Source organism: Gigantopelta aegis, chromosome 4 (genome assembly GCF_016097555.1).
Source record: "Gigantopelta aegis isolate Gae_Host chromosome 4, Gae_host_genome, whole genome shotgun sequence".
In the NCBI taxonomy this organism is placed as follows: Eukaryota; Metazoa; Mollusca; class Gastropoda; order Neomphalida; family Peltospiridae; genus Gigantopelta; species Gigantopelta aegis.
In genome coordinates this window covers 93,456,386-93,484,252 of record NC_054702.1, presented here as the reverse complement: position 1 = coordinate 93,484,252, position 27,867 = coordinate 93,456,386, and the positions used below count along the sequence as shown (strand labels likewise).

The 27,867-nt window shown below is 39.0% G+C and overlaps 1 protein-coding gene across 1 annotated transcript; it reads right to left on the bottom strand.

The window, feature by feature from the left end:
• Positions 1-23: 23 nt before the first annotated feature.
• LOC121371448 (EGF-like domain-containing protein 1) lies at positions 24-25,476 on the bottom strand. Its single transcript, XM_041497340.1, has 5 exons — positions 24,938-25,476; positions 22,494-22,546; positions 13,767-13,889; positions 9,973-10,110; positions 24-282 (listed from the first exon to the last, which is right to left on the bottom strand). Coding segments are annotated over exons 2-5 (306 nt in total). The 5' UTR covers positions 22,537-22,546; positions 24,938-25,476; the 3' UTR covers positions 24-280.
• Between the last annotated feature and the right edge of the window lie 2,391 nt (positions 25,477-27,867).

Below are 27,867 nucleotides of genomic sequence, written 5' to 3'. Positions count from 1 at the left end.
GAGAGAGAGAGAGAGAGAGAGAGAGAGAGAGAGAGAGAGAGAGAGAGAGAGAGAGAGAGAGAGAGAGAGAGAGAGAGAAACGACAACAACAACAGCATCAGCAACAACAACGACATCAAGAACAACAACAATAAAAAGGTTCTCCTTACAACAAAATTACAGTCCACACTGACGGGTTCGAATCTACTGCACCGATCCACGTGGGATTTGATAGCCCCCCGACGATATGCTGCACGACCAACCAGTTAATCCGTTTTCTCCTCTTCTTTCATCTTGTCATTTCTAAATCAAAAATTCATATTTCCATTCTTGTTCTCAGCTAAAAATTGTTTACATCGTTCTCTGATGCCGAAGTCGATATCTCAGGACATTAAGATGGGTAGAACAACAATATGACAAGATGTGTTTGGTGTTTGTGCTTCTATACAAAGGAGAGTGTGTCGAGATGACAGAGGAGGTGTCAGTGCCTAATTTGAGATGATCAATGTAAGATGATTACTGGCAACATATAAAATTATTTTTGTTATTAAATTTATATTATTCATGGATGTTCTGGAATGCAGACAAGGCTTAAGTTATTTATATATTTATGTGTGTTTACATTTTACATATATAGTTTTTACACACACACACACACACACACACAGAGAGAGAGAGAGAGAGAGAGAGAGAGAGAGAGAGAGAGAGAGAGAGAGAGAGAGAGAGAGAGAGAGAGAGAGAGAGAGAGAGAGAGAGAGCGAGAGCAGTGGCGGATCCCGAAAATCCATTTAGGGGCCCCCCAATGATATGAGCCGGGATACAAAGGGAAGTTTTATGGAGGTTTGGAGGGGGATCGTAAAAATTAATATAGAATAACATGCTCCCTTCCCCATTCTAGATCTGTTTCTGGAGAGACAGACAGAGAGAGGATTCGTCACGGGTGTTGTTTTTAGTATGGAAAGTATCAACCGCGTCTATGCTAATCGGTAAATGAGTAGCGAATTCTATTCATCACATAACTATGAATTTAACTCCTTGTTATGGCGTATAAATGCAGGTACATATTCAATATGTACCTTTATTTATAGGGGCGGGACGTATCCCTTTGGTAAACTGCTCGCTTTATGCGCGGTCGGTTTAGGATCGACCCCCGTCGGTAGCCCTATTTGGCTATTTCTCGTTCCAGCTAGTGCTCCACAACTGGTGTAACATAGGCCGTGGTATGTACTATCCTGTCTGTGGGATGGTGCATATAAAAGATCCCTTGCTACCAATCGAAAAGAATAGTCTATGACGTGGTTTGCTCTCTCAAATACCTATGTGATCCGTAACCATATGTCTGACGCCATATAACCGTAAATACACTGTGTTGAGTGCGCCGTTAAATAAAACATGTCCTTACTTTCTCACATACTTTAACCTCAGTTTTGAAAGTAAAATAAAATAAAAACATTAAGGCAGATGGAACGATTAAATATAAACTTAACAGTTTTATAAACAAGAAAATAATTACCAATGTATACGGTATGTAAATTGTTTTAAACAAGATCAACACAAATTTGGCGCGTCAAGGATTCCCTAAGTCATTGACCTAAAAACATTCAGTGTCACTGGCTTTTGTCATTCGGAGTCACTGTCAAAAATAATTCTTCTTCGCTTAGACTGCCCCTGCGCGTGCTGTAACCTCACCGTAAATAAAATGTGTTGAGTGCGTCGTTAAATAAAACATTTCACCCTAAGTCACTACAGCACACTTAAAATTTCAAGTCAAAGTCAGTATCTATCTGTGATATTTGTATTTTTACACAGTCCTTCACACTGTTTTTAATTAACTGTTGGATTTTTATATTGATGTTGATCATCACTTCGTTTTCCCCATTACCATAGTTTGACACCCAATAGCCGATGTATTTTTCGTGCTGGTTGTGTCGTTAAACATTCATTCATTCATTCATTCATTCGCTTAGTCTTGCTTTTAATGCAGCCAAGCATTGTAATAATATGGCTAATGTTGAATTTGAATGACATCAGTTTCAGGGTTCGAATTTCACGACGGTACCGACGGCAATTGCCGTAGGTGCCCTCCTTACTTGCCGTTATCCCCCTATAATCTTACGGTGTCAACGGCAAGAACAATGCCGCGCTGCCTTACCTGGTTTGCCATCGTGCCTTTCGGATTTTTTTTTTTTTTTAAACCAGCATTTTATTATTTAGAAATGACATAAAATGTAACATGAAAAATCACATCTAGCGAAATCGGGCTGCTTGTTGACACACGAAGTGACAGGTCAGTTATACCAGGATGTAAAGACAAAATGTGCTAAAATGCCCATAACAATAACGCTATTTACAACAGTTTAAGTTGACGTCATTTATAAATATATTCGTTGTGACTTACACATTAGTGAAGTTAAATATATATATATTCGACTTGATAAGATAATTGGGACGTTGCGGTCACGAACAAGCTTCATTCTTTCAAGACGGTCCAGACCGCTGTCCGATGTATCGGCGCACTTAAGCATTAAAAAACACATCTTCTATGTGAACACTGTGAAATACTTAATAAAATATGTCTCTCACTAATGAAGCAGTGCAATCTGAAATACACTACAAATCATGTCTGTAGAAAATTATTCTGCTCATGTTATTGGTCAATAGCAACGGCAGAGAATGATTATCATGCTTTTTTCACTGTGAAGCACCCTATCAACATTGTATTCATTAAGTGTCGCCAAATCTTACAAAAGTGTTGTTTTAAGAAACCAATAATGATAAAATACTTATATAAAAAAGGAAGTTTGCTATTGAAATGTTCAGATAAAGAACATTACTTTTGTTTCCAACTGCAGAATTGGAAAACAAAACTAGAACGTGGTGCATGATTCAACTCTGTGAGTGCATGTCTTTGACTGAAATGGAATATAAATCATAATTGCCTTCTACTGTAGGATGGTGGGGATGTGTCACATTAGCGGCTTTTGGGAAAGGAGTCTGTCTTTCATGAAGAAAACATATGGTTAAGGACCACACAGATATTGAGAGAGGAAACCCGCTGTTGCCACGTCATGGGCTACTCTTTTCGATTAGCAGCAAGGGATCTTTTATATGCACCATCCCACAGACAGAGTAGTATATACCACGGCCTTCCATATACCAGTAGTGGTACACTGGCTGGAACGAGAAATAGCCTCGTTCATGAAGAGGCAACTCCAGCCTATATATACTAGAACATCCACTAAGTCACTACCGTCACGAATATCTGCTACCACTTTTAGTGCTGCCATCTTCATATGAAGGCATCCGAGAAGCACTATAAAGTGATATCCACTATGACTTAATGGACATATACATTCGATCCATTTGTCATGGCATACAAAAGGTGGTAAAGGACGATTATGAACATTTGGTTGATATTCAGAATGCCAACTTCCGTCTTCACCACACACATTGAGTGATGAATAGGCAGCGTCACAAAATAAAGGCATACAAGAGAAATTATGGTCAACTTTCCTCTCAGGGGTGGTACTCCCTGGCTGATGGTTATCATGGAATACAGCCCACGAAATAATCTCACCTTCGTCCCAACCACACCATTCAAAGATTATTCCAGGTACATGTGACTCATATGCCCTACAAGGTTCATGCCTGCAATATGTGGATTGGGCATGTGTACTAACCAGTGTAATATGAATCCTGTGAATGTTTGCAACGTAATTAAATATGTACGTCACTTTCCCCAAAGAGAATTGGTGGGCATAAGCCTTCTCCAAAGAACCGCGTTTGTCATTATTTTGGTCTAGTATAAACTATATAAATATTATGTTAGCTATTTAAAAAAAAAAACCTATGAAATTATCATTAAGCAGTAAACTACAATATGTGTTTTTATAATTTTATAATATAAACTAAATCCGTATAGGTTTTTAGAAAAAAAAAAGACTTTTTAAAACAATATTTACTTTAAAATGCCTATTAACATGTTTTATGGCCCTGCATATCATATTCATATATAATATTGCCTTATCTGTACAATAGTTATCACAAGCTATCCAATGATATACTACATGACATGTTCTAAAGAAAAACACCTTTCACAAACTTAACTTGACCTTTTTAGAAAAAAAAAACCATGTTGTTTTATAATCTACATACTATGACAATTACAATCATGGATAGTTCCAAAAATTAACATTAAAGTCCCACGGAATTATAAATGCCCCTACACTACTACTACAAAGATTCGAACCGTCAGAAATACACATACACAGACATGTTTAATATCTTGGGTCCCACAGTTTGCTGTCTAACGTGTCATACAGCTTGATATTCAAACGTGTTCATATTTTTAGATATAATAGGTAGCATATCCAATGTTATCAGATAACATACTTTCAGCTTTGATGTAAATTAATAATAGCCACGACACTACGTCGGTAGGCGTACTACGACAACACCCCATCATAATTGACGAATGCATTCATAATTATGAAACAAACATTTTTTCACAGCAACTTTATAATGAAAGCTGACAAACGTTCTCAAAAACGAAACGTCAAATAAAAAAATTTTTTTTATGAATATTCAAAATGACATCATGCTACTATAAAAACACACCGACTACTGCGTCGTGAAAATGCGAGTGCAAGTCATCCGTAGTTTTAGCATTATCTCGTTGTTCACTATAAATATCTTTACTCTATTGAAGACTGTGAGCTATAAAGGCTAGATGACAAACAAGATAGTTCTAATGATATATAATTGATACACTTATCTACATCTGACGTATTAATAAAAAAAGCTTCATTTCTAAAAGCTTCTTACTTTTTATCTCAATCCAATTTTGGTTACTTATCGGCATAACGCATTGATAAGCATAAATACTAGTACTTAATGGCATATGCTTTCAAAAATGAAAGAAAAGGAATTGCAATATAAAAAGTTAAACCACTTTTATTATAATAATCGAGTAAAAAAAGACACTTACCGCCACACCCTTTAATACTTGATATTTGCTTCAGCGAGTTTTCTTAATATCAATATTTTTATCAACAGTATAGCAAGTACATTCGGTTGCATTTATATTTACATTGGTAACAAAGGTCCTGTCTGTGGAATGGTGCATATACAAGATCACTTGCTACTAATAAAAAAGAGTAGCCCATGAAGTGCCGACAGCGGGTCTCCTTTCTCAATATATGCGTGGTCCTTAACTATATGTCCAACGCCATATAACCGTTACTAAAATGTGTTGAGCGCGTTGTTAAATAAATCATTTTCTGTCCTTTTTTACATATTTTAAATATCTTCTCCTTTTCTAGAAAAACTGTAACTTCATATATATTTGGGGCAATAGATTGTTTATCTAATTTGTTAATATTAATAATGTTGTGTTCCCGTTTGTCCCTGGGAAATGGATGAAGTTTACTACAGTTTTACAGAGATAATTGGTGGTTTATGGGTTTTTTTGTGAATGTCATTAACGTTACGTTCTTCGTTTGTCCCCGGTGAGGGGTGTGAAGTTTTAAATTAAAAAAAGTTTGTTTTATTTAACAACACCACTAGAGCACATTGATTAATTAATCAACGCCTATTGGATGTCAAACATTTGGTAAATTTTACATATATCGCAACATGTTTCCATTAGTAGCATGGGATCTTTTATATGCACCATCCAACAGACATACCACGGCCTTTGACATACCAATCGTGGTGCACTGGCTGGAACGAGAAATAGCTCAATGGGCAGCTAGCTTGCAACAAACTAGTTGTTTAGGTTTAGAAATAGACAAAGAATAAGAGCAAGTCAGAGTACCATTGGACAAAATTAAAGATATTGATACAATGCTATATTCATAGCGCACGAGATAAAAGGTAACTCTTAGAGAAATGCAGTCTTTAATTGGGTCGTTAAGCTTCACTAACAGAGCTATTCCAATAACAAGGACATTCAGTCGCAAGCTGGTACATGCAACATGCAACATACGTAAGCCTCACCACAAAATCAGATTAAGTTCCGAAATAAGGAGTGATTTAGCAATATCGTTAATTTTCCTTCGGCCACATAAGGTGGTTTCGATTTTTCTGGATAATAATCAATTTAAAGTATTCACGGACAGTTCAAGGGGGTTATGACTTTGGAATATATTGTAGCAGGAAATGGGCTTATGACAGATGGCCTGTCTCTTGGAGAAACCATTGATTTAACAAGAACATAACGCTATTAGAATTCTTCCCAATTGTGGTTGTAATTTGATTGTGGAAGGAAAACATCAGAAACAATAGAATCCTGTTCAACTCTGATACTGAAGCAATGGTGTCAGTTTTAAACACCCAACACATCAAAGTCTCCTGATGCCATGAGGCTCGTGCGACACTTGGTATTCGAATGTTTACGGTTAAATTTGACGATAAGGGGACAGTATATCAAAGGGTGTAGGAATAGTATTGCCTATTCTTTATCTCGGTTTCATTTCCAGAAGTTTCACTTACTGGCACCAGATGCGGACAAGGCACCAACCCCGGTACCACAGGAAGTATGGACCATTTGTGGGAAGAGGCATCTCGCTTGCTAGACTGTTCGGATAACATAAAACGAGCATTCAGCTCAGCTTTAAGGGTGTTTTCGAGTTGATCATGATTTAGATAATGACTGGCCCACCACAATAAGTCATATAGTTCAGTATATTGCATACATCTCTTTAAATCATAAAGCTCAACGGTTACGCATTTCTGCAATTAGTCGAGAACACAAAATGTATGGAATGCCCGATTCTTCAGGTCATTTTATTGTACAAAACGTATTGCAAGGATTGTGCAAATCTGTCAAACGAATTGATGCTAGAGCGCCAATCACAGTGGAGATATTGACACAGCTGCAAAGAGGTCTGCTGCAGTCTGATTCTCAAATTACGAAGCAAAAGTAAAGTTTGTTTTATTTATCTTATCATCAGGCTATTAAGGACCACACAGATTTTGAGACTACTCTTCCGAACCCGCTGATCATCGGTTATGGGTTTACACGTCTTCAAACATATGATCATTGTGACACTATTTTTTTTTAGAGGAAACCCGCTGTCGCCACATAGGCAACTCTTTTTCGACCCAGGCAGCACTCAAGTCGGATCTGGATTTCCCATGCCTTTGCGCAGTCCCACCAGGCAGGATAGCATGGCCTGCCAAACCATGGCCTTTGTTTTATTTAACCGAGCCACTAGAGCACATTGATTTTTTTATCTTGGTCGGCTATTGGACGTCAAACAGTGGTCATTCTGACACCTACCCACTGAGCCTTACGGAGCACTTACTCAGGGTTTGGAATCAATGGTATCTGCCATGCCTTCGGTTGGAGTCCGAACCCGACTGGGATCCGAACCCACCTACCAGCCTGTAGACCGATGCCTAACCACGACGCTACCGAGGCCGATAAAAATTACGAAGCAATGATGTTTCAAATTTTATGTTTACTGTCATTTGTTTTGGGGGTGGGTTTTTTGCATTCCTACGGGTGGGAGAGATAGTATTCACCACTCAGACAGATTGTAATCGGCCCATTAGGATGTCTGGTGTAAAAGTAATGGGTACATACATGGAAGCTACTATAAGAAAATAAAACAAACTGACCAATCAGGTACAGGCACCACTTTACGTCTCTCAGAACTAAAGAATGAGCAAATATGTCCTGTACATGCAATGCAGTCATATTTAAACATCAGATCAAAAGGGGATGGTTATGTGTGTGTGTGTGTGTGTGTGTGTGTGTGTGTGTGCGTGTGCGTGTGCGTGTGCGCGTGTGTGTGTCCAGACATTAGCAGAGTAGTTGAAGAATATGCTGGCATAAATGATGATGATGATGATGATGATGATGCTGAATATCTCCCACACCATGAGGAAGGGTATGCACTACAGGACCGTTTCTGGCGCCATGTCATGGACCTAACAAATTCCTTATTAAGCAGAGGAAATCAATTTGAGGAGAACGGTGAGTACCTGGTTACCAAGCACGACAAGGTAATTGTAGACAAATCATCTGCCACTTCTGTCTATCGAATAGAATGTATGGGACAAGAACAGTATGAACACTTTAGAAAAACATATATGCCAGAACTGAATAACATGCCTGCCTCATCACCAATTAAGCGAAACAATTTCCGTCTGTGTCACGAAAAAAACAAATCCGGAAAACGATAACATTACAGAGCACAATTTTGCATTTCAAGCAACATACTTAGCTGTATGGACAAGCTTTTATTGTTCTCGATAGCAGAGGAGGAAACCTGGAGGATTTTTTCTGACATGAATCATCCCAATACCCACCTGCATTGTCATCTGAAGGGACCATAATGCCTTGTACGAAGTCAGATATATAGCTATGCATCATGGAAACCAGAGCAGCAACAGACTTTTCCAAATGATAAGGATAATCAGGTCAAGCATGTTGGTAGTGGTCCATCTATGGACTGACAGCAGTGTTGTTAATCGTGTCCGAATGCAGGTGTTTGTCACAGAACACGATATGTGGAGAGAATCCCTACGACACATGTGCCTTTCGAGCAAGCATCTGGACTTCAGACCATCAGCCATTAATGCATGTTGAGAAACTAAATAATTATGGATGCATGGCGACGGATGACAAGCTGGTTCCAATCATGACAACGATTATCCTTACCAAGGATATGCTGCTACTAGATGTTAAGTGTAATTGTGTGAAAACATGTTTGTCGTGCAAATGCAAGAAGGCTAACTTGAAATGCACACGTCCGTGCAAGTGCTAATGTGCTAAATAGGTCAAATGGAACAATTGACATCATGGTGTGCATGAACAGAAATATGTTTTAATATGTAAGGATAAATATAAAGTGACAAATTACAAGTTTCTATCCAGACTATGAAGCAAAACAATATGACAGCAAAAGATACAATATTCATGAAAATTAAAAATCGCTAAATATGTTAACATTTCAACAAAATGCTAAATAACTTGCCTCTGAAACTATTAGGGATTTAATATTTCGGTAAAATATGTGTTTATATAACTTTATGCTGTTGTTTTAATGACATTAATTTTACTCTTCTATTTTTGATGATAGGACTCAAAATGCTAAACAAAAAACCCTATTGATTTTACTAAGTTTAGCCAATATTTTAATTGTTGCAATGGACATTAATTTGTAAAATATACATTTATGTTCACTGACAGATTCCACATCCTCATAAACATATAATTTCAGCCTTTTATTATCAAATTCGGCAGAACAGTTCATGAGATAAGATTTAAAATGAATTTTACAGAATTCAAAGCCATCATCTTTAAAATGGCTTCCATCGTGGTATTAATTGGGTTGATTCTTGTACACTTGGACCAAAATTGCTCAAGAGACCCCAATCTCTAACTTTATATCGAAAGGCAAACGTTTGCATGAACGTGAATTGACTGGCTCTTGCCACCCCACTAACAAACAGTTTCAGTACTAGAGAGCAAAATGTGAGGCCCACGTTATTTTCGTTTCATTATTTATTACTTTCTAGTTATTGATCTTATTTGCCAAACCTAAAGTGGGGTATAAGTCAGTTATACCCACATATCTGTTGGATTTTTATATTGATGTTGATTATCAAATTTGTTTTTGCTTTTACCATAGTTTGACACCCAATAGCCGATGTATTTTTCGTGCTGGGGTGTCGTTAAACATTCATTCATTCATTCATTCATTCTGCTCCGGGGTATCGGTAAATATCCTTACAACCTCGGAGGCCCCACGACCAAAATTGTGGGGATATTCACCTATATAAATGTTTTATTTAACGACGCACTCAACACATTTTATTTACGCTTATATGGCATCGGACATATGGCTATGGACAACACAGATATTGAGAGAGGAAACCCGCTGTGACCACTTTATGGTATATACCACGGCCTTGGTTTTTCAAATTCAACTAATTTACAGAATCGTGGTAGTGACAAGGTAGTAAAAGAATATCTACACTTACAGCGCTTTGATTCACATGTATCTCCCATGTATTCCGGTGGACAGTAGCACTTAGCAGCACCGTCTTCGATAGTAGCATCATAACACATCCCACCGTTTTTGCATAAATCTGTAGTGCATTCTCCAGCGTTTCTATTGTCTATTAAATAAAAGAGTACAATACAAACAATAACTTAACATGCTTCGAAATAAGGATAATCAATCATATAAATGAAAACAGATATAAAATGTAATTTTTGATAAATATTTGATACCAAAAACAACGAGCTGCCTAGACGTAATTACACCAATTGGGGATCATTTTATCTAGGTATCACCCTTGTAAAACGCTGCCCGGTTGAAATAGACATTTCCCATTGCACTGCACGGATATTTCTGTGCAGATTTGACATCTGAAGGAACACGAACTCTGAGAGATACGTTTTTAGGTGCTAACAAAACAAAACACTTTGACAATTACAGTACCTGTATATCTATTTTATGATGTAGTTATATTTGAAACGATCGTTTAATTATGCATGATAATTGGTCATAAAGTAAATAAATCGACTAAATACAGGGTTGCAGTCCAATTAGTAAATCTGACTATATACAAATTTAGAATAACAATTCCTGTACCAACACCGGGTCACGGGCTACCGTGACTTTGGTGTATGGTGACGCGGATACTCCGAATATGAAGAGAAGAGGAACGAGGAGGAGGAAATGTGCGGCATAGGGAAAGGGGACCAAAACTGGTGGCTCAACCGCGGTCCCGTCTGCTTCGCCACCCTCCCCTCCCCTCCCGTCGACCCGTCAAGCCAGCACAACCGGAAGACTCATTGCAGGTGACCGAGTTGCATGGAACGACACCGCTATCTGCGAGACTCCACGGCCAGCGTCTCCCGTTCCAACTCCGCGTCCGTCCGCGTCGATACCCCCACCCCAGGGCACTCCGCAGAGATGACAAAGGATGTTGGTGCTGCCACCGTCCGGGACAGGGACACCGCCTGGAACATTGCAGTTTCAAAGATCAAGGGTCAGTACTCTAGGTACTTGGTCGGGGATCTTCGCCGATGGCAGTGAGCTCGGAATCCATACCAAGGAATTGCGGGGGGGGGGGGGGGGGAATGGGGGGTGACGTCGCGCCGAGATGGTCTGTATCGCCAGGGAATCATCTTTCATGAGATGGACAATTACACCGTCCATAGGATAAAGAAGATCATCGCCAGTACGTCAAGCAAGCCAAGACCTTCATCTCGTCGCCGTGGTCGTCAACCTCTCCTAGGACAGGTAACCTCCGTTTTGGGGCTTAGTCGGACTTTAAAACTATTGGCCGTGATTCAAAATTTTATGTTTATTTTTTTGGTAAACAGTCCGACTCACTTCATTTTGGTAGCCCATCTAAATTGCTCAAACCACCTTAAAATCTTTTCGGACGAGCACTCTACTTTTATTTTTGGACATTAAATTTTTGTCCAGACATGAGTAGGATGAATCAGCTCATTTTGCCCACCTCAAACGTACCCCCGTTTCCTGACCCGGACTCACTGGCGATGTCAGAGGCTAAGCCCGTGACAGGCATGCTCGATACTGTGGTATATGAGCATCATGCAAAAAGAGTTTAGCTCCGCTCCGTAAGAACGGTTTGTTCCAGGGAGAGGTTTTGTCTCCAATATTATTTTCTATGTATGCGAATGATTGTGAAATGCAGTTGCTATCAGATAATTGCCTTTATATTGAGATACAAATGCTAAACATATTTTTAATAATGTATGCTGATGAAATGATGCTTCTGGCTGAAACGCTAGAGGGACTGCAAAAAATTCTTGATTTACTATCTAATTGTAAATACAACTCAGACAAAGATTGTGGGGTTTTTAGAAATGGAGGGAAAGTGCGAGAAAATTAGAAATGGTTTTATAACGGTTGCCAGATAGACGTTTTGGATGAGTTTAATTACCTAGTCATATTATTCATTTACAGTGGTAAATTTAGTCGTACACAGAAGAGAGTAGCAGAACATGGTCGAAAAGCTTTATTTTCAGTACTGAAAGTCTGTAATAAGAATTATTTTAATACTGAAATAATGCTATCTGTGTTTGACACCTATGTTAAAGGGACATTCCTGAGTTTGCTGCATTTTTAAAGATGTTATCGACTAACCGAGACTTTTTAACGATTGTAATTACATATCAAACATATTTTTCTGCATAAAATATTAGTGGCTGTATATTAAACATGTTTCTGATCGTTCTAATATTTGTACTAGGTTAAATTTAATTTTATTTCCTAAAATGTGTTTTTTCGTACGTACGAAATTATTTAAAGACAAAATCCAGTTTGGACTTCTTACAAATATTAAGACGACCAGAAACACATTGAATATACAGACACTGATATTCTAAAAAAAAAAATAAAATATTTAATATGTAAGTTTAATCGTAGACAAATTTTATTAGTCGGAAACATCTTACAATGCAGCAAACTCAGGAATGTCCCTTTAATAGTATTCTTTATTACGTATCTAAAGCGAGCGGTTTTCATCCTGGCCAAGACATTGAAAACAAAATCATATATTGTTCTATAAAACACTATTAAGGGTACACATAGAACTTGTAATGATTTTGTTTATAGTTAATTAGGCCGATTCCCAATGCAAATTATAAGAAAATTACTTATTTTTATACGCCCGTCTATGATGGGTCGTATTATGGTATAGTGTTGTCCGTCCGTCCGTTAACGTTTTCTTGTCTGGACTATATCTTGCATACAGATGCATACAGGACCACCAAACATCACATGTAGGAACAACTTGGGATGGTGGTGTGTCGCGTACTATTAGTAGGTCACTGTGACCTATTTTTCGCGGTGTACTGCACATAAAAGTAAATCCTTGTCTGGATTATATCTTGCATACAGATGCATACAGGATCATCAACCCTCTCATGTAGGAACAACTTGGAGTGGTGGTGTATCACATACAATTACCGGGTCATTGTGATAAAAATAAATCAAATAATTTGTCTATATTCTGAACAGGAATGGTTATTTAATTTTTTTATATAGTTGTTAGATTTTCAGAAAGCAGCATTTGCTTAATAATTGGACTGCAAACCTATATTTTTTAATGTATTTGTCACACACAAATAAACATTCGTTTCTAATATAGCTCTGACGTTACATATATTAACATGTACTGTAACTGTGTACATCGGGGGGGGGGGGGGGGGGGGGCCGGGCGTAATTCAATGGTAACGCGCTCGCTTTATGCGCGGTCGGTCTGGCATCGATCTTCGTCGTTGGACCCACTGGGCTATTTCTCGCTCCTACCAGTGCACCACGACTGGTATACAAAAGACCATGGTATGAGCTATCCACAAAGGTCTCTTAGGCTCTGCTAGACAAAAAAGCATCCTCTTTGCAAGTCTTTTAGCATTGCACTGCGAGATCGCAAAGTTGCGAGAGTTTAGTGAATTAGGCACCAAGTTAAACGCGCAATAAAAAGAATCAATCGCCAACCCTTGGTACAAAATATTTTTGTAAAGGCCTCGGTGAACCACGGCCCTCACAAAACAACATTCTGTCACTCGGAAATGGAAGGAAATGTTTTATTTAACGACGCACTCAACACATTTTATTTACGGTTATATGGCGTCAGTCTGTCCCTCGGATTCACAACAGTGAATTCGGTTATTCCACTCGGGGCATATATATGTGTACACAATAAAATAAGGTACACTCTTATTGTCGTATATTTCCCACTCTGTAATATAACGTCTTTGAGGTACTACTATAAATGTACATAATACTCACTGTTGTCAGATTTACAGTCGTGGCCCATGTCCGTGCAGCCAGTACATGTTCCAGTGTCTCCGCAAGTTCCAGGACTAGCACAATTCAATTGAGGATTTCGACAGTCCCAAAACGCTGCTGTTGCTGTAAGTACAACCAAAACATGTTTTGTTTCCCTTTTTCCATTATAACCATTTCAACGAATGTCATGGATATCCACATACACAAACGTATTCGCACCTAATTATATCTAATGTTACACAACATTCATGTCATCAAATAATGATGCTGTTAGCAGAAATTTTCAGATTAGACTGTAGTCATGTACTTCAATAGTGCGACAGAAAACGCTATAATGGACTTTAAACGGCCTCCTTGGCGCAGTGGTTATTAAAGCCATCGGACTACAGGCTGGTAAGTACCGGGTTCGCAGTCCCGTACCGGCTCCTACCCAGAGCGAGTTCTTGAGGACTCAATGGGTAGGCGTAAGGCCACTACACCCTCTTCTCTCTTACTAACCACTAACACTCTGTCCTGGACAGACAGCCCAGATAGCTGAGGTGTGTGCCCAAGACAGCGTGTCTGAACCGTAATTAGATATAAGCACGAAAATAAGTTGAAAATGAACAATGGGCTTTATTTGTCCCCAATAATGTTTGTTCAGCCATTACACATCGGTAAACGTTTCCTTTTGTTAATGTATACTCTGTCAAAAAGGAAACACATAGGCGAAATATTCATTGAATTATCTCTTTAATACAAAGTGGCATAATCGTAACACAATGAAATTTGGCATGAGTATGTGACAATGTTCTTGCTATGGAACGACGGCAGTGGAGGCGTCTTCGTCACCAAACAGTGTCGCACGAGGGCGCTGAAATCAATACCTTGTGTGGCCACCAGCAGCAGCAATCTCTGCGCGACATCTCCTTGGCATAGACAGAATGAGTCTCTGAATCCGGGAACGTGGAATCCTAGCCCATTCTTACTGCAGTGCATGTGACGGTTGCGGAAGCGTCCGATGCTCCGGATCACCTGGCGTACACGTCTGTCCAGTTCGTTCCATAGATGTTCAATGGGGTTGAGATCTGGCGATATTGATGGCCATGGCAGCACATTAATGTTCTCATTCTGTAGGAAATCCATTGTTACACGTGCCGTATACGGTCTGGCATTGTCCTGCTGAAAGAGCTATCTCTGTCGATCCAAAATGGGAACATGTGACGGCGAAGAATTTCATCCCGGTAGCGTACAGCTGTCAGGTTGCCTTGTACGAACACATGTTCACTTTTGCCGGTGCATGAGATGGCTCCCCACATCATGACACTCCCTCCACCGAATCTGTCAACTTGGGCGACGCAGTTGTTGGCAAAACGTTCATTGCGGCGTCTGTAAACACGTTGTCGTCCATCACGTCGCTGTAGAAGGAAACGTGACTCATCGCTGAACCATACTCGCCGCCAGTTTCCCAAGTTCCACCCCTGTACATTCGTGCACCAACGAACACGTAAATGTCGATGTTGACGTCGCAGGACGGGGCCAACATACGGTCTCGTAGCCCGTAAACCAATTTTCGAAGTCCGTTCCGAATGGTTTCTGCAAACACCCTTCTAAAACCAGGTATGCGTCCGTTCGTTGCTGTGGCAGTTCGGTGACGCAAGTGCAGAACCCGGATGTAGCGTTCTTGTGTTGCAGTTGTTATGCGAGGTCTTCCACTTCTGGGCCGGTCTGCAGCTGATTGAAACTATTGGTACCTGTCCCAGAGACGTGAAATGGTGCTCTGATGGACGTTCATGTGGCGTGCTACTGCTGACTGCCATTCACCTAACTGGAGGTCTCCTATTGCAATGTTTCGATTCGGCAGGTTTAGTCTTGGCATCTTGTAACTCGTCTACCACGAAATGAAAATGAGCCATCATAGCGAGCATTGCAGCTTTAAATACCCATCACTACCCCAATCTTTTCCCCGAGTTTCACGTGCATTCGCCAAAATCTGACTATTTCATGCCGATTTCCTGCAATTGTCGCACAACGTGCCACAACGTGCGCTAAATTTGTTTTAGGGTGCATTTGGGAATGCTGTCCCATTCCAGGAAAATTAACAAACAGGGTCATTCAGCAACATTGTACAAAAAATCCCACGATATTTTGTAAAATCAAACACTTTTCTTCTTTCCCTATCACCTATTGCGTTTCTTTTTTGACAGAGTATATAATGGGTTCGTACCTACACACCTTGGCGTCACTTACACTAATTTAATAGGTAACATAAAAGATAAGTTCCACGTTAGTGGTAATGTGACAGTACATGCTCTTAATTTCTTTTCGCCTGTGGCGATATTAATTGTGTTAGAGGGCCGTGTGCAGTTTCATTGCACGTAGCCCAGGTGGGCAACTTGTTACGTAATACTTCTGCGCGACGGTCGTCTAATACACATCCAGCCAGGTGTGGAGGCCATGTGGCCAGTAGTTACGTAATACCTCCGCGCGACCGTGGAATCTCTAGCGAACTGGCGACATTAAGTCTGACGATCTGAGGACAAAAATACCGCTTGGTCGCGGTGGAAATATCAGATGATAAGATTCGGTGCCGCGATTTACCCCCAGGCGATATTTCGATTTATAATAAATAGCTAGTGTTTTAGAGTTATGGAGAGAACGAAAAAGGACGGCTCCCACGGAACGTAGTCCGTTGGACTTTGGTAAATATTTTTATTTCTGCTCTGTTGTATAACCTTGATGTGATTGATGTGACTGAAATATTTTAATACTGTATTATACCAATATTCTTTAGACAGTGTCTTCGGTCATCTGACGAAGTAAATCGTAGTCTTACTGGTCTATATTTATACGAGTATAAAGCTTAGCCAGTCATCCTAGAAGACCTAGGTAAACTGTAGGTTATTGTCTTTATTGTGATAGGTACCAGTAATAATTCTGTCTTACAAGGTTACTGAATGAGTAGTAAGGGTTAATTAAAAATTAACCAGTTAGGAATAGAGCTGTAATTCCTATATTAATTAAGTTCCCCTGGAAGCGGTTCTCAATTATCACACGTGTGGGTGTTGTGTCACGGTGAAGTGATTAGCATATTGTGTAAACTAAACTCCTAGAGATTAACTAATTAAGTGATCAGTTCTGGGTTGTTATTATTGTTGTTATTAATTAACTACTGCGGCTGTACATTTGTCAGCGTAGGTTAATACAGATTCCAAAGTGTATTGTGTTTTTGTTGTGTTTTCTAGTGAACTACACGTGCTATAATAATATATACTTTATATAAGATCTTATCTCTGATCATACCTAGACGAGCCAAAGCGGTTTTGAACTGCCTGTTACAGAGAGATCTAATAGATATACAGTTAGGAGAGATATTTGGATAATCGTGTTTTATTCAGTTACGGGAATTATAGAATCCCCGTAACAGGAGTAGAAAATTGGGGCGCTCGTCCCGGATCTGAAACGGGACATGCATATTTAAAAAAAGTATTGTTTGTAAATGGGGGCTTTATAAATTATTTTTACAAATTTACCAGAAGTAGCACGTTGTTCACTAGAAAATTAATTAATAATAAGTGCGTCATATCTAAACATGGATAAGAATTTGCTGGATAGGCCTACGCTCAGTGTAGTGGAGATTAAGCGAGCACGTAAGGCCGAGTTAGTTGAAATCGCGGGTGAGCGAGAAATTGATTTAACATCAGCTAAAACCTTAGGTGATATAAAGACAATTATTATCCAGGAAGTTTTTGGTCATAGGCCTGTTATGGAAGACAGTGAGATTGTTCCAGAGATAGAGATAAATGAGTTAAGTGTGGAACAACAATTAGCTTTTAAAAAACTTGAGTACGAAAGAGAAGAACGTGCATTAGATAGAGAAGAGAGAGAGAGAGATAGAGAGAGGGATAGAGAGAAAGAAGATAGAGATAGAGAAGATAGAAATAGAGATAGAGAAGATAGAAATAGAGATAGAGAAAGAGAAGAGAGGGATAGAGAGAGAGAGAGAAAGAGAAGAGAGGGATAGAGAATTCCAGTTAGAAAAATTAAAAGTGGAACATGAGTTAAATTTGAATACTGAAGAAGCTAGACGAGAAGCAGGAAATGTGTTTAACATGTCGGAGGCTTATAGATCAGTGCCTGTATTTGATGACCAGGAGGTAGATATGTTCTTTCAACTTTTTGAACGGGCCGCTAAGCAGCTAAATTGGCCGCAGTCTAAGTGGACATTGTTAGCCGTGTCTAAGTTTAAGAGGAAGGCGAGTGTAGCTTATAATTCAATGAGTCATGAGCGAGCAAGTAAGTACGACCTAGTTAAGGCTGCGGTGTTGAGGGCGTATGAATTACAACCTGAGGATTATCGTTTACGGTATAGCGAGTTGAGAAAAACGCAGGGTCAGTCTTATAGTGAGTTTATGGCTAAGAAGGCAGGGATGTTTGATAAATGGGTAGTTTCTCATCAGGTAGAGTCATATACCGAGTTACGGGAGTTGTTGATCTTACAGGACATTAAAAATGGATTACCAGTTAGCTTACGTATTCATTTAGAGGATCGTGATGTCAAAAAGATAGAGGAGGCAGGCATAGTGGCAGATGATTACGTGTTAATACACAAAGCTCAGGCAGTACCGGGTAGCTCTTTACAACAGGGTGATAAGAAGAAATTTCAGCCAGGTTTTTCCCGGGAAAGTAACTATCGGGGAGAGTCATCTAGTTGGTCAGCTAGTCAGGCAAGGAATGCACCTGGTGGGCAAAGTAAGGATAGACCTGCATTATCAGCCAATGCACGAACTTTTCGTCCACATTGCAGTTACTGTAAAAAGGATAACCATCTTCTCGGGGACTGTTTTAAAAGGAAACGCGATAATGCGCAAGTGGTCGGTTTAGTGAGGTCATCTCCGTTAGCGAGAGTTAATGGTTAGTCCCATGGCAGAGAAAGTAAACCCGTATGTGTCCACTGGTATGGTTTGTGATGTGAAACAAGAATTGAGTCCTAAGGCAATATCAATCTATAGAGATACCGGGTGTAGTCAGAGCCTGATCACGCAAAAGTGTTTACCTGGTATTGAAAATTCAGATACAGGACATAGTTTGGCTTTAAGCTCGGTTACTGGAGAAAAAATGGTTGTCCGGTTACATAAGGTTTTCTTGTGTTCGAAGTTTGTGACGGGACCAGTCGTTATGGGTGTTGTGAAGGACTTGCCTGTTGAAAACATAGGAGTTTTGTTGGGTAATGATTTGACTAGTCAGTGTTGTCAGCCGAAATGTGACCAATTGTTAATTAAAGACAGCCCTTTACCAGTAGAAGAGAGTGAGGTTGATGAGATTAGTTATCCTGCGTGTGTAAAGACTAGGTCTATGGCCAGTAGGTTAACACGAGACCTAGAGGATATTTGTGATTTGTCTGATACGTGTGTGAGCCATGAAATTGGTGTGGATGAGGTTATCAGTAAAATGGTAGATAAGTCAACTGAGGAATTAAATGTAGTGGAACCTGTTGATCTCCCGCAGAGGGGAATAGAACCAGTTGTGTTTGATATAGGGGATTTACCTTGTAATAGACAAGAGTTAGTACTAGAGCAGGGGGCTGATCCAAATTTGTTGGCAGCTCGCACTACCTTGTTAACTGTGGACAAGGGAATATTAATGAATAAGAGAGTTAGAGATAGAAAGGATAGGAAGCAACTGAGCCAAGTTCAGAGCAAAATAAAACCAGTGTTTGATAGGAAGGCTAAGAGTCGGGAATTTAAACCAGGGGATAAGGTGCTGCTGTACCTTCCCATTAAACGGGGTTCTGTGCAGAACAGGTATTTCGGTCCCTATGTCGTGCACAAACGGGTTAATGAGACAGGGTATGTGATAAACATTCCTGATAGGGTTAGGAAAAGTAGGTATTGTCACATCAATTTGCTAAAAGGTTATTTTGACAGACTGCCGATAGTTCCAGAGAGACCGGTCCAAATTGAGAGACACTCAATTTCCTGTGATGACGTCAAGACTGCAGAGGTCAAGTTGGCCAATGGCCAGATTCTAGCAGACTTGAGCCCCAGCGAGCAAAGTTGACTACGTTGAAACAAGACAATCTTTCCATTTGTCAGAACCTTCCAACGGTTACCAATACCTTAAGCCAAGATGTGCGCTTGGAACCCAACTCTACACCGATTCGACAGCATGCCTATCGAAGAAAACCTGGAAAACGTGTGACACTGAAAAAGAAAGAAACGAAGCTCCAGTGGTCAGGTGAATGCGAGAAGTCATTCAACCGTATCAAGCAGATGCGCTACTCGTCTCCCGTGATGGCAGCACCAGACTACCGAATGCCGTTCAAGCTAGCTGTGGATGTAAGTGACGTGGGAGCTGGAGCTGTGCTGTTCCAGGCAGACGAAAATGGACAAGACCATCCTGTAAGTTTCTTCTCGAAAAAGTTTGACAAACACCAGGTGAACTATTCCACTATAGAGAAGGAAGCTTTGGCCATGGTACAAGCTCTGAAGCATTTTCAGATCTACGTGAAATCGGCAGTGCACCAAGTGGTGGTCTTTACTGATCATAATCCGCTTACTTTCATTCACAGAATGAAAGCCACCAACCAGAGAGTTTTGAGGTGGAGTCTTCTTCTGCAAGAATACCCAATTACCATTGAACATATCAAGGGCACATCCAATGTAATCGCTGATGCCCTGTCCCGAAGTTGAACGTTATGATAATGTGTTGACATTCTTGATTTCTGTTTTGTTTATATATATTTTATTTGTATACCAGGGACTCAGAGACTCAGTGTGATTACAGGTAGTCACCTTATTATTACATGTGTTATAAATGCCCGTATGCGTCGGTTAACGCACCTTTTTGTTTTAATGTAGTATATTTCCCCATTCCTAGAGTAGAGGAAATATCCTTTTTGAGGTGGGGGTGTGTGACGGTACATGCTCTTAATTTCTTTTCGCCTGTGGCGATATTAATTGTGTTAGAGGGCCGTGTGCAGTTTCATTGCACGTAGCCCAGGTGGGCAACTTGTTACGTAATACTTCTGCGCGACGGTCGTCTAATACACACCCAGCCAGGTGTGGAGGCCATGTGGCCAGTAGTTACGTAATACCTCCGCGCGACCGTGGAATCTCTAGCGAACTGGCGACATTAAGTCTGTCGATCTGAGGAAAACAATTCCGCTTGGTCGCGGTGGAAATATCAGATGATAAGATTCGGTGTTGCGATTTACCCCCAGGCGATATTTCGATTTATAATAAATAGCTAGTGTTTTAGAGTTATGGAGAGAACGAAAAAGGACGGCTCCCAGGGAACGTAGTCCGTTGGACTTTGGTAAATATTTTTATTTCTGCTCTGTTGTATAACCTTGATGTGATTGATGTGACTTTAAATATTTTAATACTGTATTATACCAATATTCTTTAGACAGTGTCTTCGGTCATCTGACGAAGTAAATCGTAGTCTTACTGGTCTATATTTATACGAGTATTTGGTAATATAAAGCTTAGCCAGTCATCCTAGAAGATCTAGGTAAACTGTAGGTTATTGTCTTTATTGTGATAGGTACCAGTATTAATTCTGTGTTACAAGGTTACTGAATTAGTAGTAAGGGTTAATTAAAAATTAACCAGTTAGGAATAGAGCTGTAATTCCTTTATTAATTAAGTTCCCCTGGAAGCGGTTCTCAATTATCACACGTGTGGGTGTTGTGTCACCGTGAAGTGATTAGCATATTGTGTAAACTAAACTCCTAGAGATTAACTAATTAAGTGATCAGTTCTGGGTTGTTATTATTGTTGTTATTAATTAACTACTGCGGCTGTACGTTTGTCAGCGTAGGTTAATACAGATTCCAAAGTGTATTGTGTTTTTGTTGTGTTTTCTAGTGAACTAAACGTGCTATAATAATATATACTTTATATAAGATCTTATCTCTGATCATACCTAGACGAGCCAAAGCGGTTTTGAACTGCCTGTTACAGAGAGATCTAATAGATATACAGTTAGGAGAGATATTTGCATAATCGTGTTTTATTCAGTTACGGGAATTATAGAATCCCCGTGACAGGTAACATAAAAGATAAGTTCCACGTTAGTAGTAGTTTTCCTAGTAAACAATCTCATATGTGTTTTTATTTAACAGCCATCTGTTCATTACGGCAATTTTGCCATGTCTCTAAGGTGGCCATTATATACGTGTTCAACTCTCTCTCTCTGTGTGTGTGTGTGTGTGTGTGTGTGTGTGTGTGTGTGTGTGTGCGTGTGTCTATATATATATATATATATATCGTCGAGACTGGTCTGACAACCACCTGTCCATAACGGTAACCATCAATACCGCCCAATGTATTTCCTTGTTTATTTTTCCTCTGTGTGTGTGTGTGTGTGTGCGCACGCGCGCGCGCGTGCTTGTGTGTCATATGAGTATGTAACTTTGAACAATTATGTTGATGATGATAACTAGTGTAAAAGTAATTCCATCCCCAAAAATAATATTTTCGTCAGTGACCAAAAATATACAAATTTATCTAGTCATCATCATATCTTGCAAATATGTACATGTATAGTGATTGCAAGTTAAATGCACATACAATTGTATTATCCAGGGCAGTGGAAGTCCTCCTATAGGCGAAGCCTGCAGTGTTTTTATCACTCCCTGGTATGTACGTATTATCTTCAAGAAGTGAAGCATCCGTTCTGATGCAACAATTCATTGTTAATGGATATAAAATGGTGGTGTTTTACTAATAATTATTGACTTACCTGGAGTAATTTCCAGTATAAGAAGAAAAACGTAGGCCCTCATTATTGAAATGCTGAAAATAAATTAAAATTATTAAATTGTAATAAGTATCACTATTAATATGCTTGATTTTTATTATTATTTTATTTTTATTTATTTTTTACTCTTTTTGTTTATTTTTATTTTTTTGCTTAGGTTATGTGTTGTGTCTTTGATGGGGGGTTTTCAAAAATAGAATAACCCACACGATAGGCAGTTAAAGCGTATAGTAAAAAACTTAAATAATTAATCAACCAGATATGGCGGTAACGGGTTTCGTCAAACATAGCTTCTTGAACCTTAGTTGGATATAAACATAAAAAGTTACAACTAACCAACCGGTCAGACACAGACCATAGTTATAATTTTACATAAACAAAATAAACGTTTTTCTTCTTCTCAAATTCTCCCTTATCATTTTGTAGCGATTTACATATATCTTTAATTGAGATTCATGTGAAAAATGCGTTTTCGCTACATTTTGTCATCCTTTTAGGATACTTTATGAAAAGTGAAAAATGCGTTTTCATGGTACACGGTAAATATATAGTCAACGAAAATCTAAAAAAAAATGCGTTCGATTTTTGTAAAATAAAATTTTAAAATCCAGTCGTATTTTTCAGACGTTTGAAGAATGCGCTTTGTGAAAAGTGAATTCCAACAGTGTTTTCCCACCAAACGAATGATATGAGTCCAACAGTGTTTTCCCACCAAACGAATGATATGAGTCCAACAGTGTTTTCCCACCAAACAAATGATACGAGTCCAACAGTGCTTTCCCACCAAACGAATGATATGAGTCCAACAGTGTTTTCCCACCAAACGAATGATATGAGTCCAGTGTGTTTTCCCAAGTGTGATTTTCCCACCAAACAAACAAATGATATGAGTCCAACAGTGCTTTCCCACCAAACGAATGATATGAGTCCAACAGTGTTTTCCCACCAAACGAATGATAGGAGTCCAACAGTGCTTTCCCACCAAACGAATGATAGGAGTCCAACAGTGCTTTCCCACCAAACGAATGATAGGAGTCCAACAGTGCTTTCCCACCAAACGAATGATAGGAGTCCAACAGTGCTTTCCCAGAAAACGAATGACAGGAGTCCAACAGTGCTTTCCCAAAAAACGAATGACAGGAGTCCAACAGTGCTTTCCCACAAAACGAATGATATGAGTCCAACAGTGCTTTCCCACCAAACGAATGATAGGAGTCCAACAGTGCTTTCCCACCAAACGAATGATAGGAGTCCAACAGTGCGTTCCCACCAAACGAATGATAGGAGTCCAACAGTGCTTTCCCACCAAACGAATGATAGGAGTCCAACAGTGCTTTCCCGCCAAACGAATGATAGGAGTCCAACAGTGTTTTCCCAGGAAACGAATGATATGGCTTGACATTTATGGCAAACTAAGTTAGTGGGTGGGGTAGGATTTATAAAAAAATCACATTTTCACTATTTTGTTTTAATGGAAATTGTCTAATGTATCTCTAGAAACTACATTTTAAATGCATTTCTCTATATAACGATAGGAAACTTCACACCCCTGTGCCAAGGAAGCTTCCAACAAAAATTAGAATTGGTCAAGCAGTACTGAAGAAGTTGAAGACATCACAGTTTAGATGCATATCTCTATACAACTATAGTAAACTTCATCCATTCCGCAGGGACAAACAGGGATCCAACATTAATGATATTAACATATTTTATAAAACATTTATTGTCCCAAATACAAATGAAGTTATAGTTTTTCTGGAAGAAAAGGAGATGTTTTAAATGACATTAATTGCCCCAATTTTTGTCCCACACCTCAGGCCCCTGGGGATGAGAATGGCCAACTTCACAATTTGTTTTGTTCATGTGCCAAGTCCCTTCAAAATGGCCAAAGTTTCAAAAATATTATTCATAATATTCCGTGCATACCAGATTAAACAATATTTTAAAACATAATAATAACGCATTTACCTTTTTAAAAGATAATTAGCTGTGTTTTGTTTTGTTTAACGTCATCGCCACACCACATTGACTAACTAATCATCGGCTATTGCATGTCAAACATTTGGTAATTGTGACAGCACAAAATCTTTTATTTGTACTTTCACACAAACAGGACAGCACATATCACGTCCGTTGATATGCCGTTGATAAAGCCGTTGTAGCTATATTTGATATCATAAGAAACCATCTGTTCGCGTTATCGTTCGCTTGGTGAAAAAGACTAATATTATATCCGCGTAGTCTTTCCAAAATAGTAAGTTTCTCTAACAATCAATTATAATACAAAAATACACTCTAATATATCCAAATTATTTTTAAATAAATATAAAATTCAAACAAAAAATACTTTTATAAACTTAAAATTAAGATAGGAGTAAACTAATTAATTATTATATGGGTGAATAAATATGCAGCAAAATACTTACAAGTCCCAGTTGAGATGTCAAAGTTCAAAGTTTTGATTAGACACCCTACATTAATCTGTTTTCATGCTGGGCCAGTTCTCATTTTATACATACTCATCTGTTGCATATGCAAATGTCTCCCTTCTGTAGCTAAGCTCACGTTGTTCTCTTCTCTCATTGGTTGTTCCTGTCATGACCAAAAATGGAACACGAAGGGGGTTACATTTACTTCAAACAACGTATATATTGTGACCGATCGAAAGAATAGAAGAAAACTTGTCAACAGTAACACATTTTAAACAGTCCATGGCGTTAATATGTGCTCTGGTTTTCATTGGCTGTTACCCAATCTTCGTCCACACCCCATACTACTATATATGATCACAATTATCAAACAAAACTCCAACTATTTTTATCCCGTATATAAGTAAATACTTTAAAGTTACCGTCTCTGGTTACCATATTATAACATCATGTACAAATATGAAATACAAGCTCAAATGCACTTTTAAAAAACTCGTGTGTGTTCGCTATGAACGGAGATCGTCAAAAGTATACGCTTGATTCGTCGCCTGTGCCACCATAGCTCGGCAAAGCACAAACGACAGCCTGTTGTCAGTTTCAGTTAACATGTGCGTTTGCCGATTTCAAATTGTAGGGTTCGTCTCAAAAAATTAAAAGAGAAATTTTGCGCTGTACGAAGAACGTTCGGTTGAGGATACGGTACTAGAGTCTTTCGTTAAAACCGGTTTGATCTTGACAACGTATGATCGACAATCGTACTTTCCTATTTCAGAATTAATAGTCCGGGATCCACAGGTCTCAAAGCCCTCAAAAATGGGTTGAACCTGACTTCACCTAACACACTTTTATTTTGTGTTTTATTTGTTTGAATAGGCCTTCCTGTGATAGAATTAGGTGGTCTGCTTTGCCAAATATTTTGCAAACAAAAATTATGGCTACATTTATACATATACTATGCAATATTTTTGTAGTATAAAACTAAATAATAATATTATGTTCTTCCCTACAAAACCTCTTGTTACTGAGGCTATTAAATCCATTCTAATAATGGCAAACAATTAACCATTAACCCACTGACCTGGATATTGAGCCCAGATAACTGAAGTAAGTGCCCAGAATAGCGTGCTTGAACATTAATCAGACATATGCACGAAAATCAAATTAAACGTAAAGAAAAGAAACAAAAAAATCAGTTCAACAGATGCTATGCGTTCTGATGCATGAATTCATAGACGTGTTATAAATACATGTACCAAGAAGATTGTGGACAACCACGTGGCCGCCCATTGTCAATCTAAGTACGGGGAATGTTTTTAGTAAAATCCCCCCCCCCCCCCCCCCCCCCCCCCCCCCCCCCCCCCCCCCCCCCAATGCTAAACTGTTATTAATGATGCTGATCAATTCCACACCAATGGAAACTATCTAAGCTTGAAGGATCACTTCCTACATGAACTAAACACATATCTGTATTGGTGTGAGTATATGTGTATGGATATTTTGACCAACCTTGTGTGTTCTCCTTTCTACTTTGGATCTACGAAGACAAAAGTAATGTTTAAACATCAGAAGAAACAAAAGCTATGCAATGAGAAATGGAAGTACAGTCAAACCTAAACGTGTCGTCAACCACAGTCAGCAGCCACCTGTCTTAGTCGATTGTTCTGTTCCCCCTGGATGATTTGTATTGCCTTTACGAAGTAAAAAGACGAGACATAGGTACATGTATTACCTTTACAACGGCGGCGGTATCTGTATTAATGGCATCATCTTTTATATTTAGCTCAACTTTAAAGTTTTGCGTTTAGCCCCATTTCTCACAAACTATAAGTCTTACATTATTAACATTGGGTTTATAGTTTCATCTATGAAACTTCATCTCAATGACTGTTAACAAAAAATCAAATTTCTTAAATAAAATATTAATTGATGGTATTTTTGGTAAGCTTTGTTTTTTCACATACATGTACATAGAGAAAACCATCTATGGATGAAACCATCGGTTACACTGAATGTTGAATAAAGTTATGGTAGATATTTAATTTCACTGAATTCTTTATTGATAAGTGACCGCTATTAAACTGTTACTTATCTAGCATTGGCAGCAACTACATACTAAAGTTACTAGATAGAAAAAAGGGGGGGGGGAGGGGGGTGCAACTGCCCCCTAGTGCTGGAGCAAAACCCCAAATTCGGGCAGAAATGATACAGATATTCCGGGAAAATGTGCTATCCTGAGACCTTTTACCATGTATGTCCATCATTCTACCCCCATAATTACTTTTGTAGTAATGTTAAGATGAATAAATGTTGTTATCCAGATTCAAGCATTTTCTTAATATGGGCAAAAGCCAGCCTCGCGTATGACATCCTAAAATTAATCCTAAATCAGTATACATGTACCTGCGTTGTGTGGCCACAATTAAAACATTGCCTGTAAATGGTCTGTAAACCAGAAGTACAGGCATCAAGCCATAAACCAAAAGGAAAATGCAAGCGAGGAATGCATACTTTGAGTAAATTAAGCTTGGTATTTGAATTCATCCATTTGATTATATATTTCAAGAAAGTCCAGCTACAATGTCGCCTTAGGGAGGTTAATACGCGTTTGATAAGGTGTTTTGTGTGATTCAAACTGAATACACAGCCATGGTATTTGTATTCGTTTATGGAGAGAGAGAGTCCACAGACTAAGAGATGCCCTAGGAGGAAGACTAACCAGGATCAGCACAGGTAGACGACAGCCATTTGCACTAGTGGCTGATCTTTCTACAATGCAGTCCCTCTCTCGTCCTGCGATGCTAGCTAGTACTCATGTCTACACATCGACAAATTCAAATAAATATTCTTTCGTTTGAAAAGGGTAAATTTAGAGTGTGTGTGTGTTTAACGACATCAAAGTTAAAGCATATTGATTTAATAATCATCCG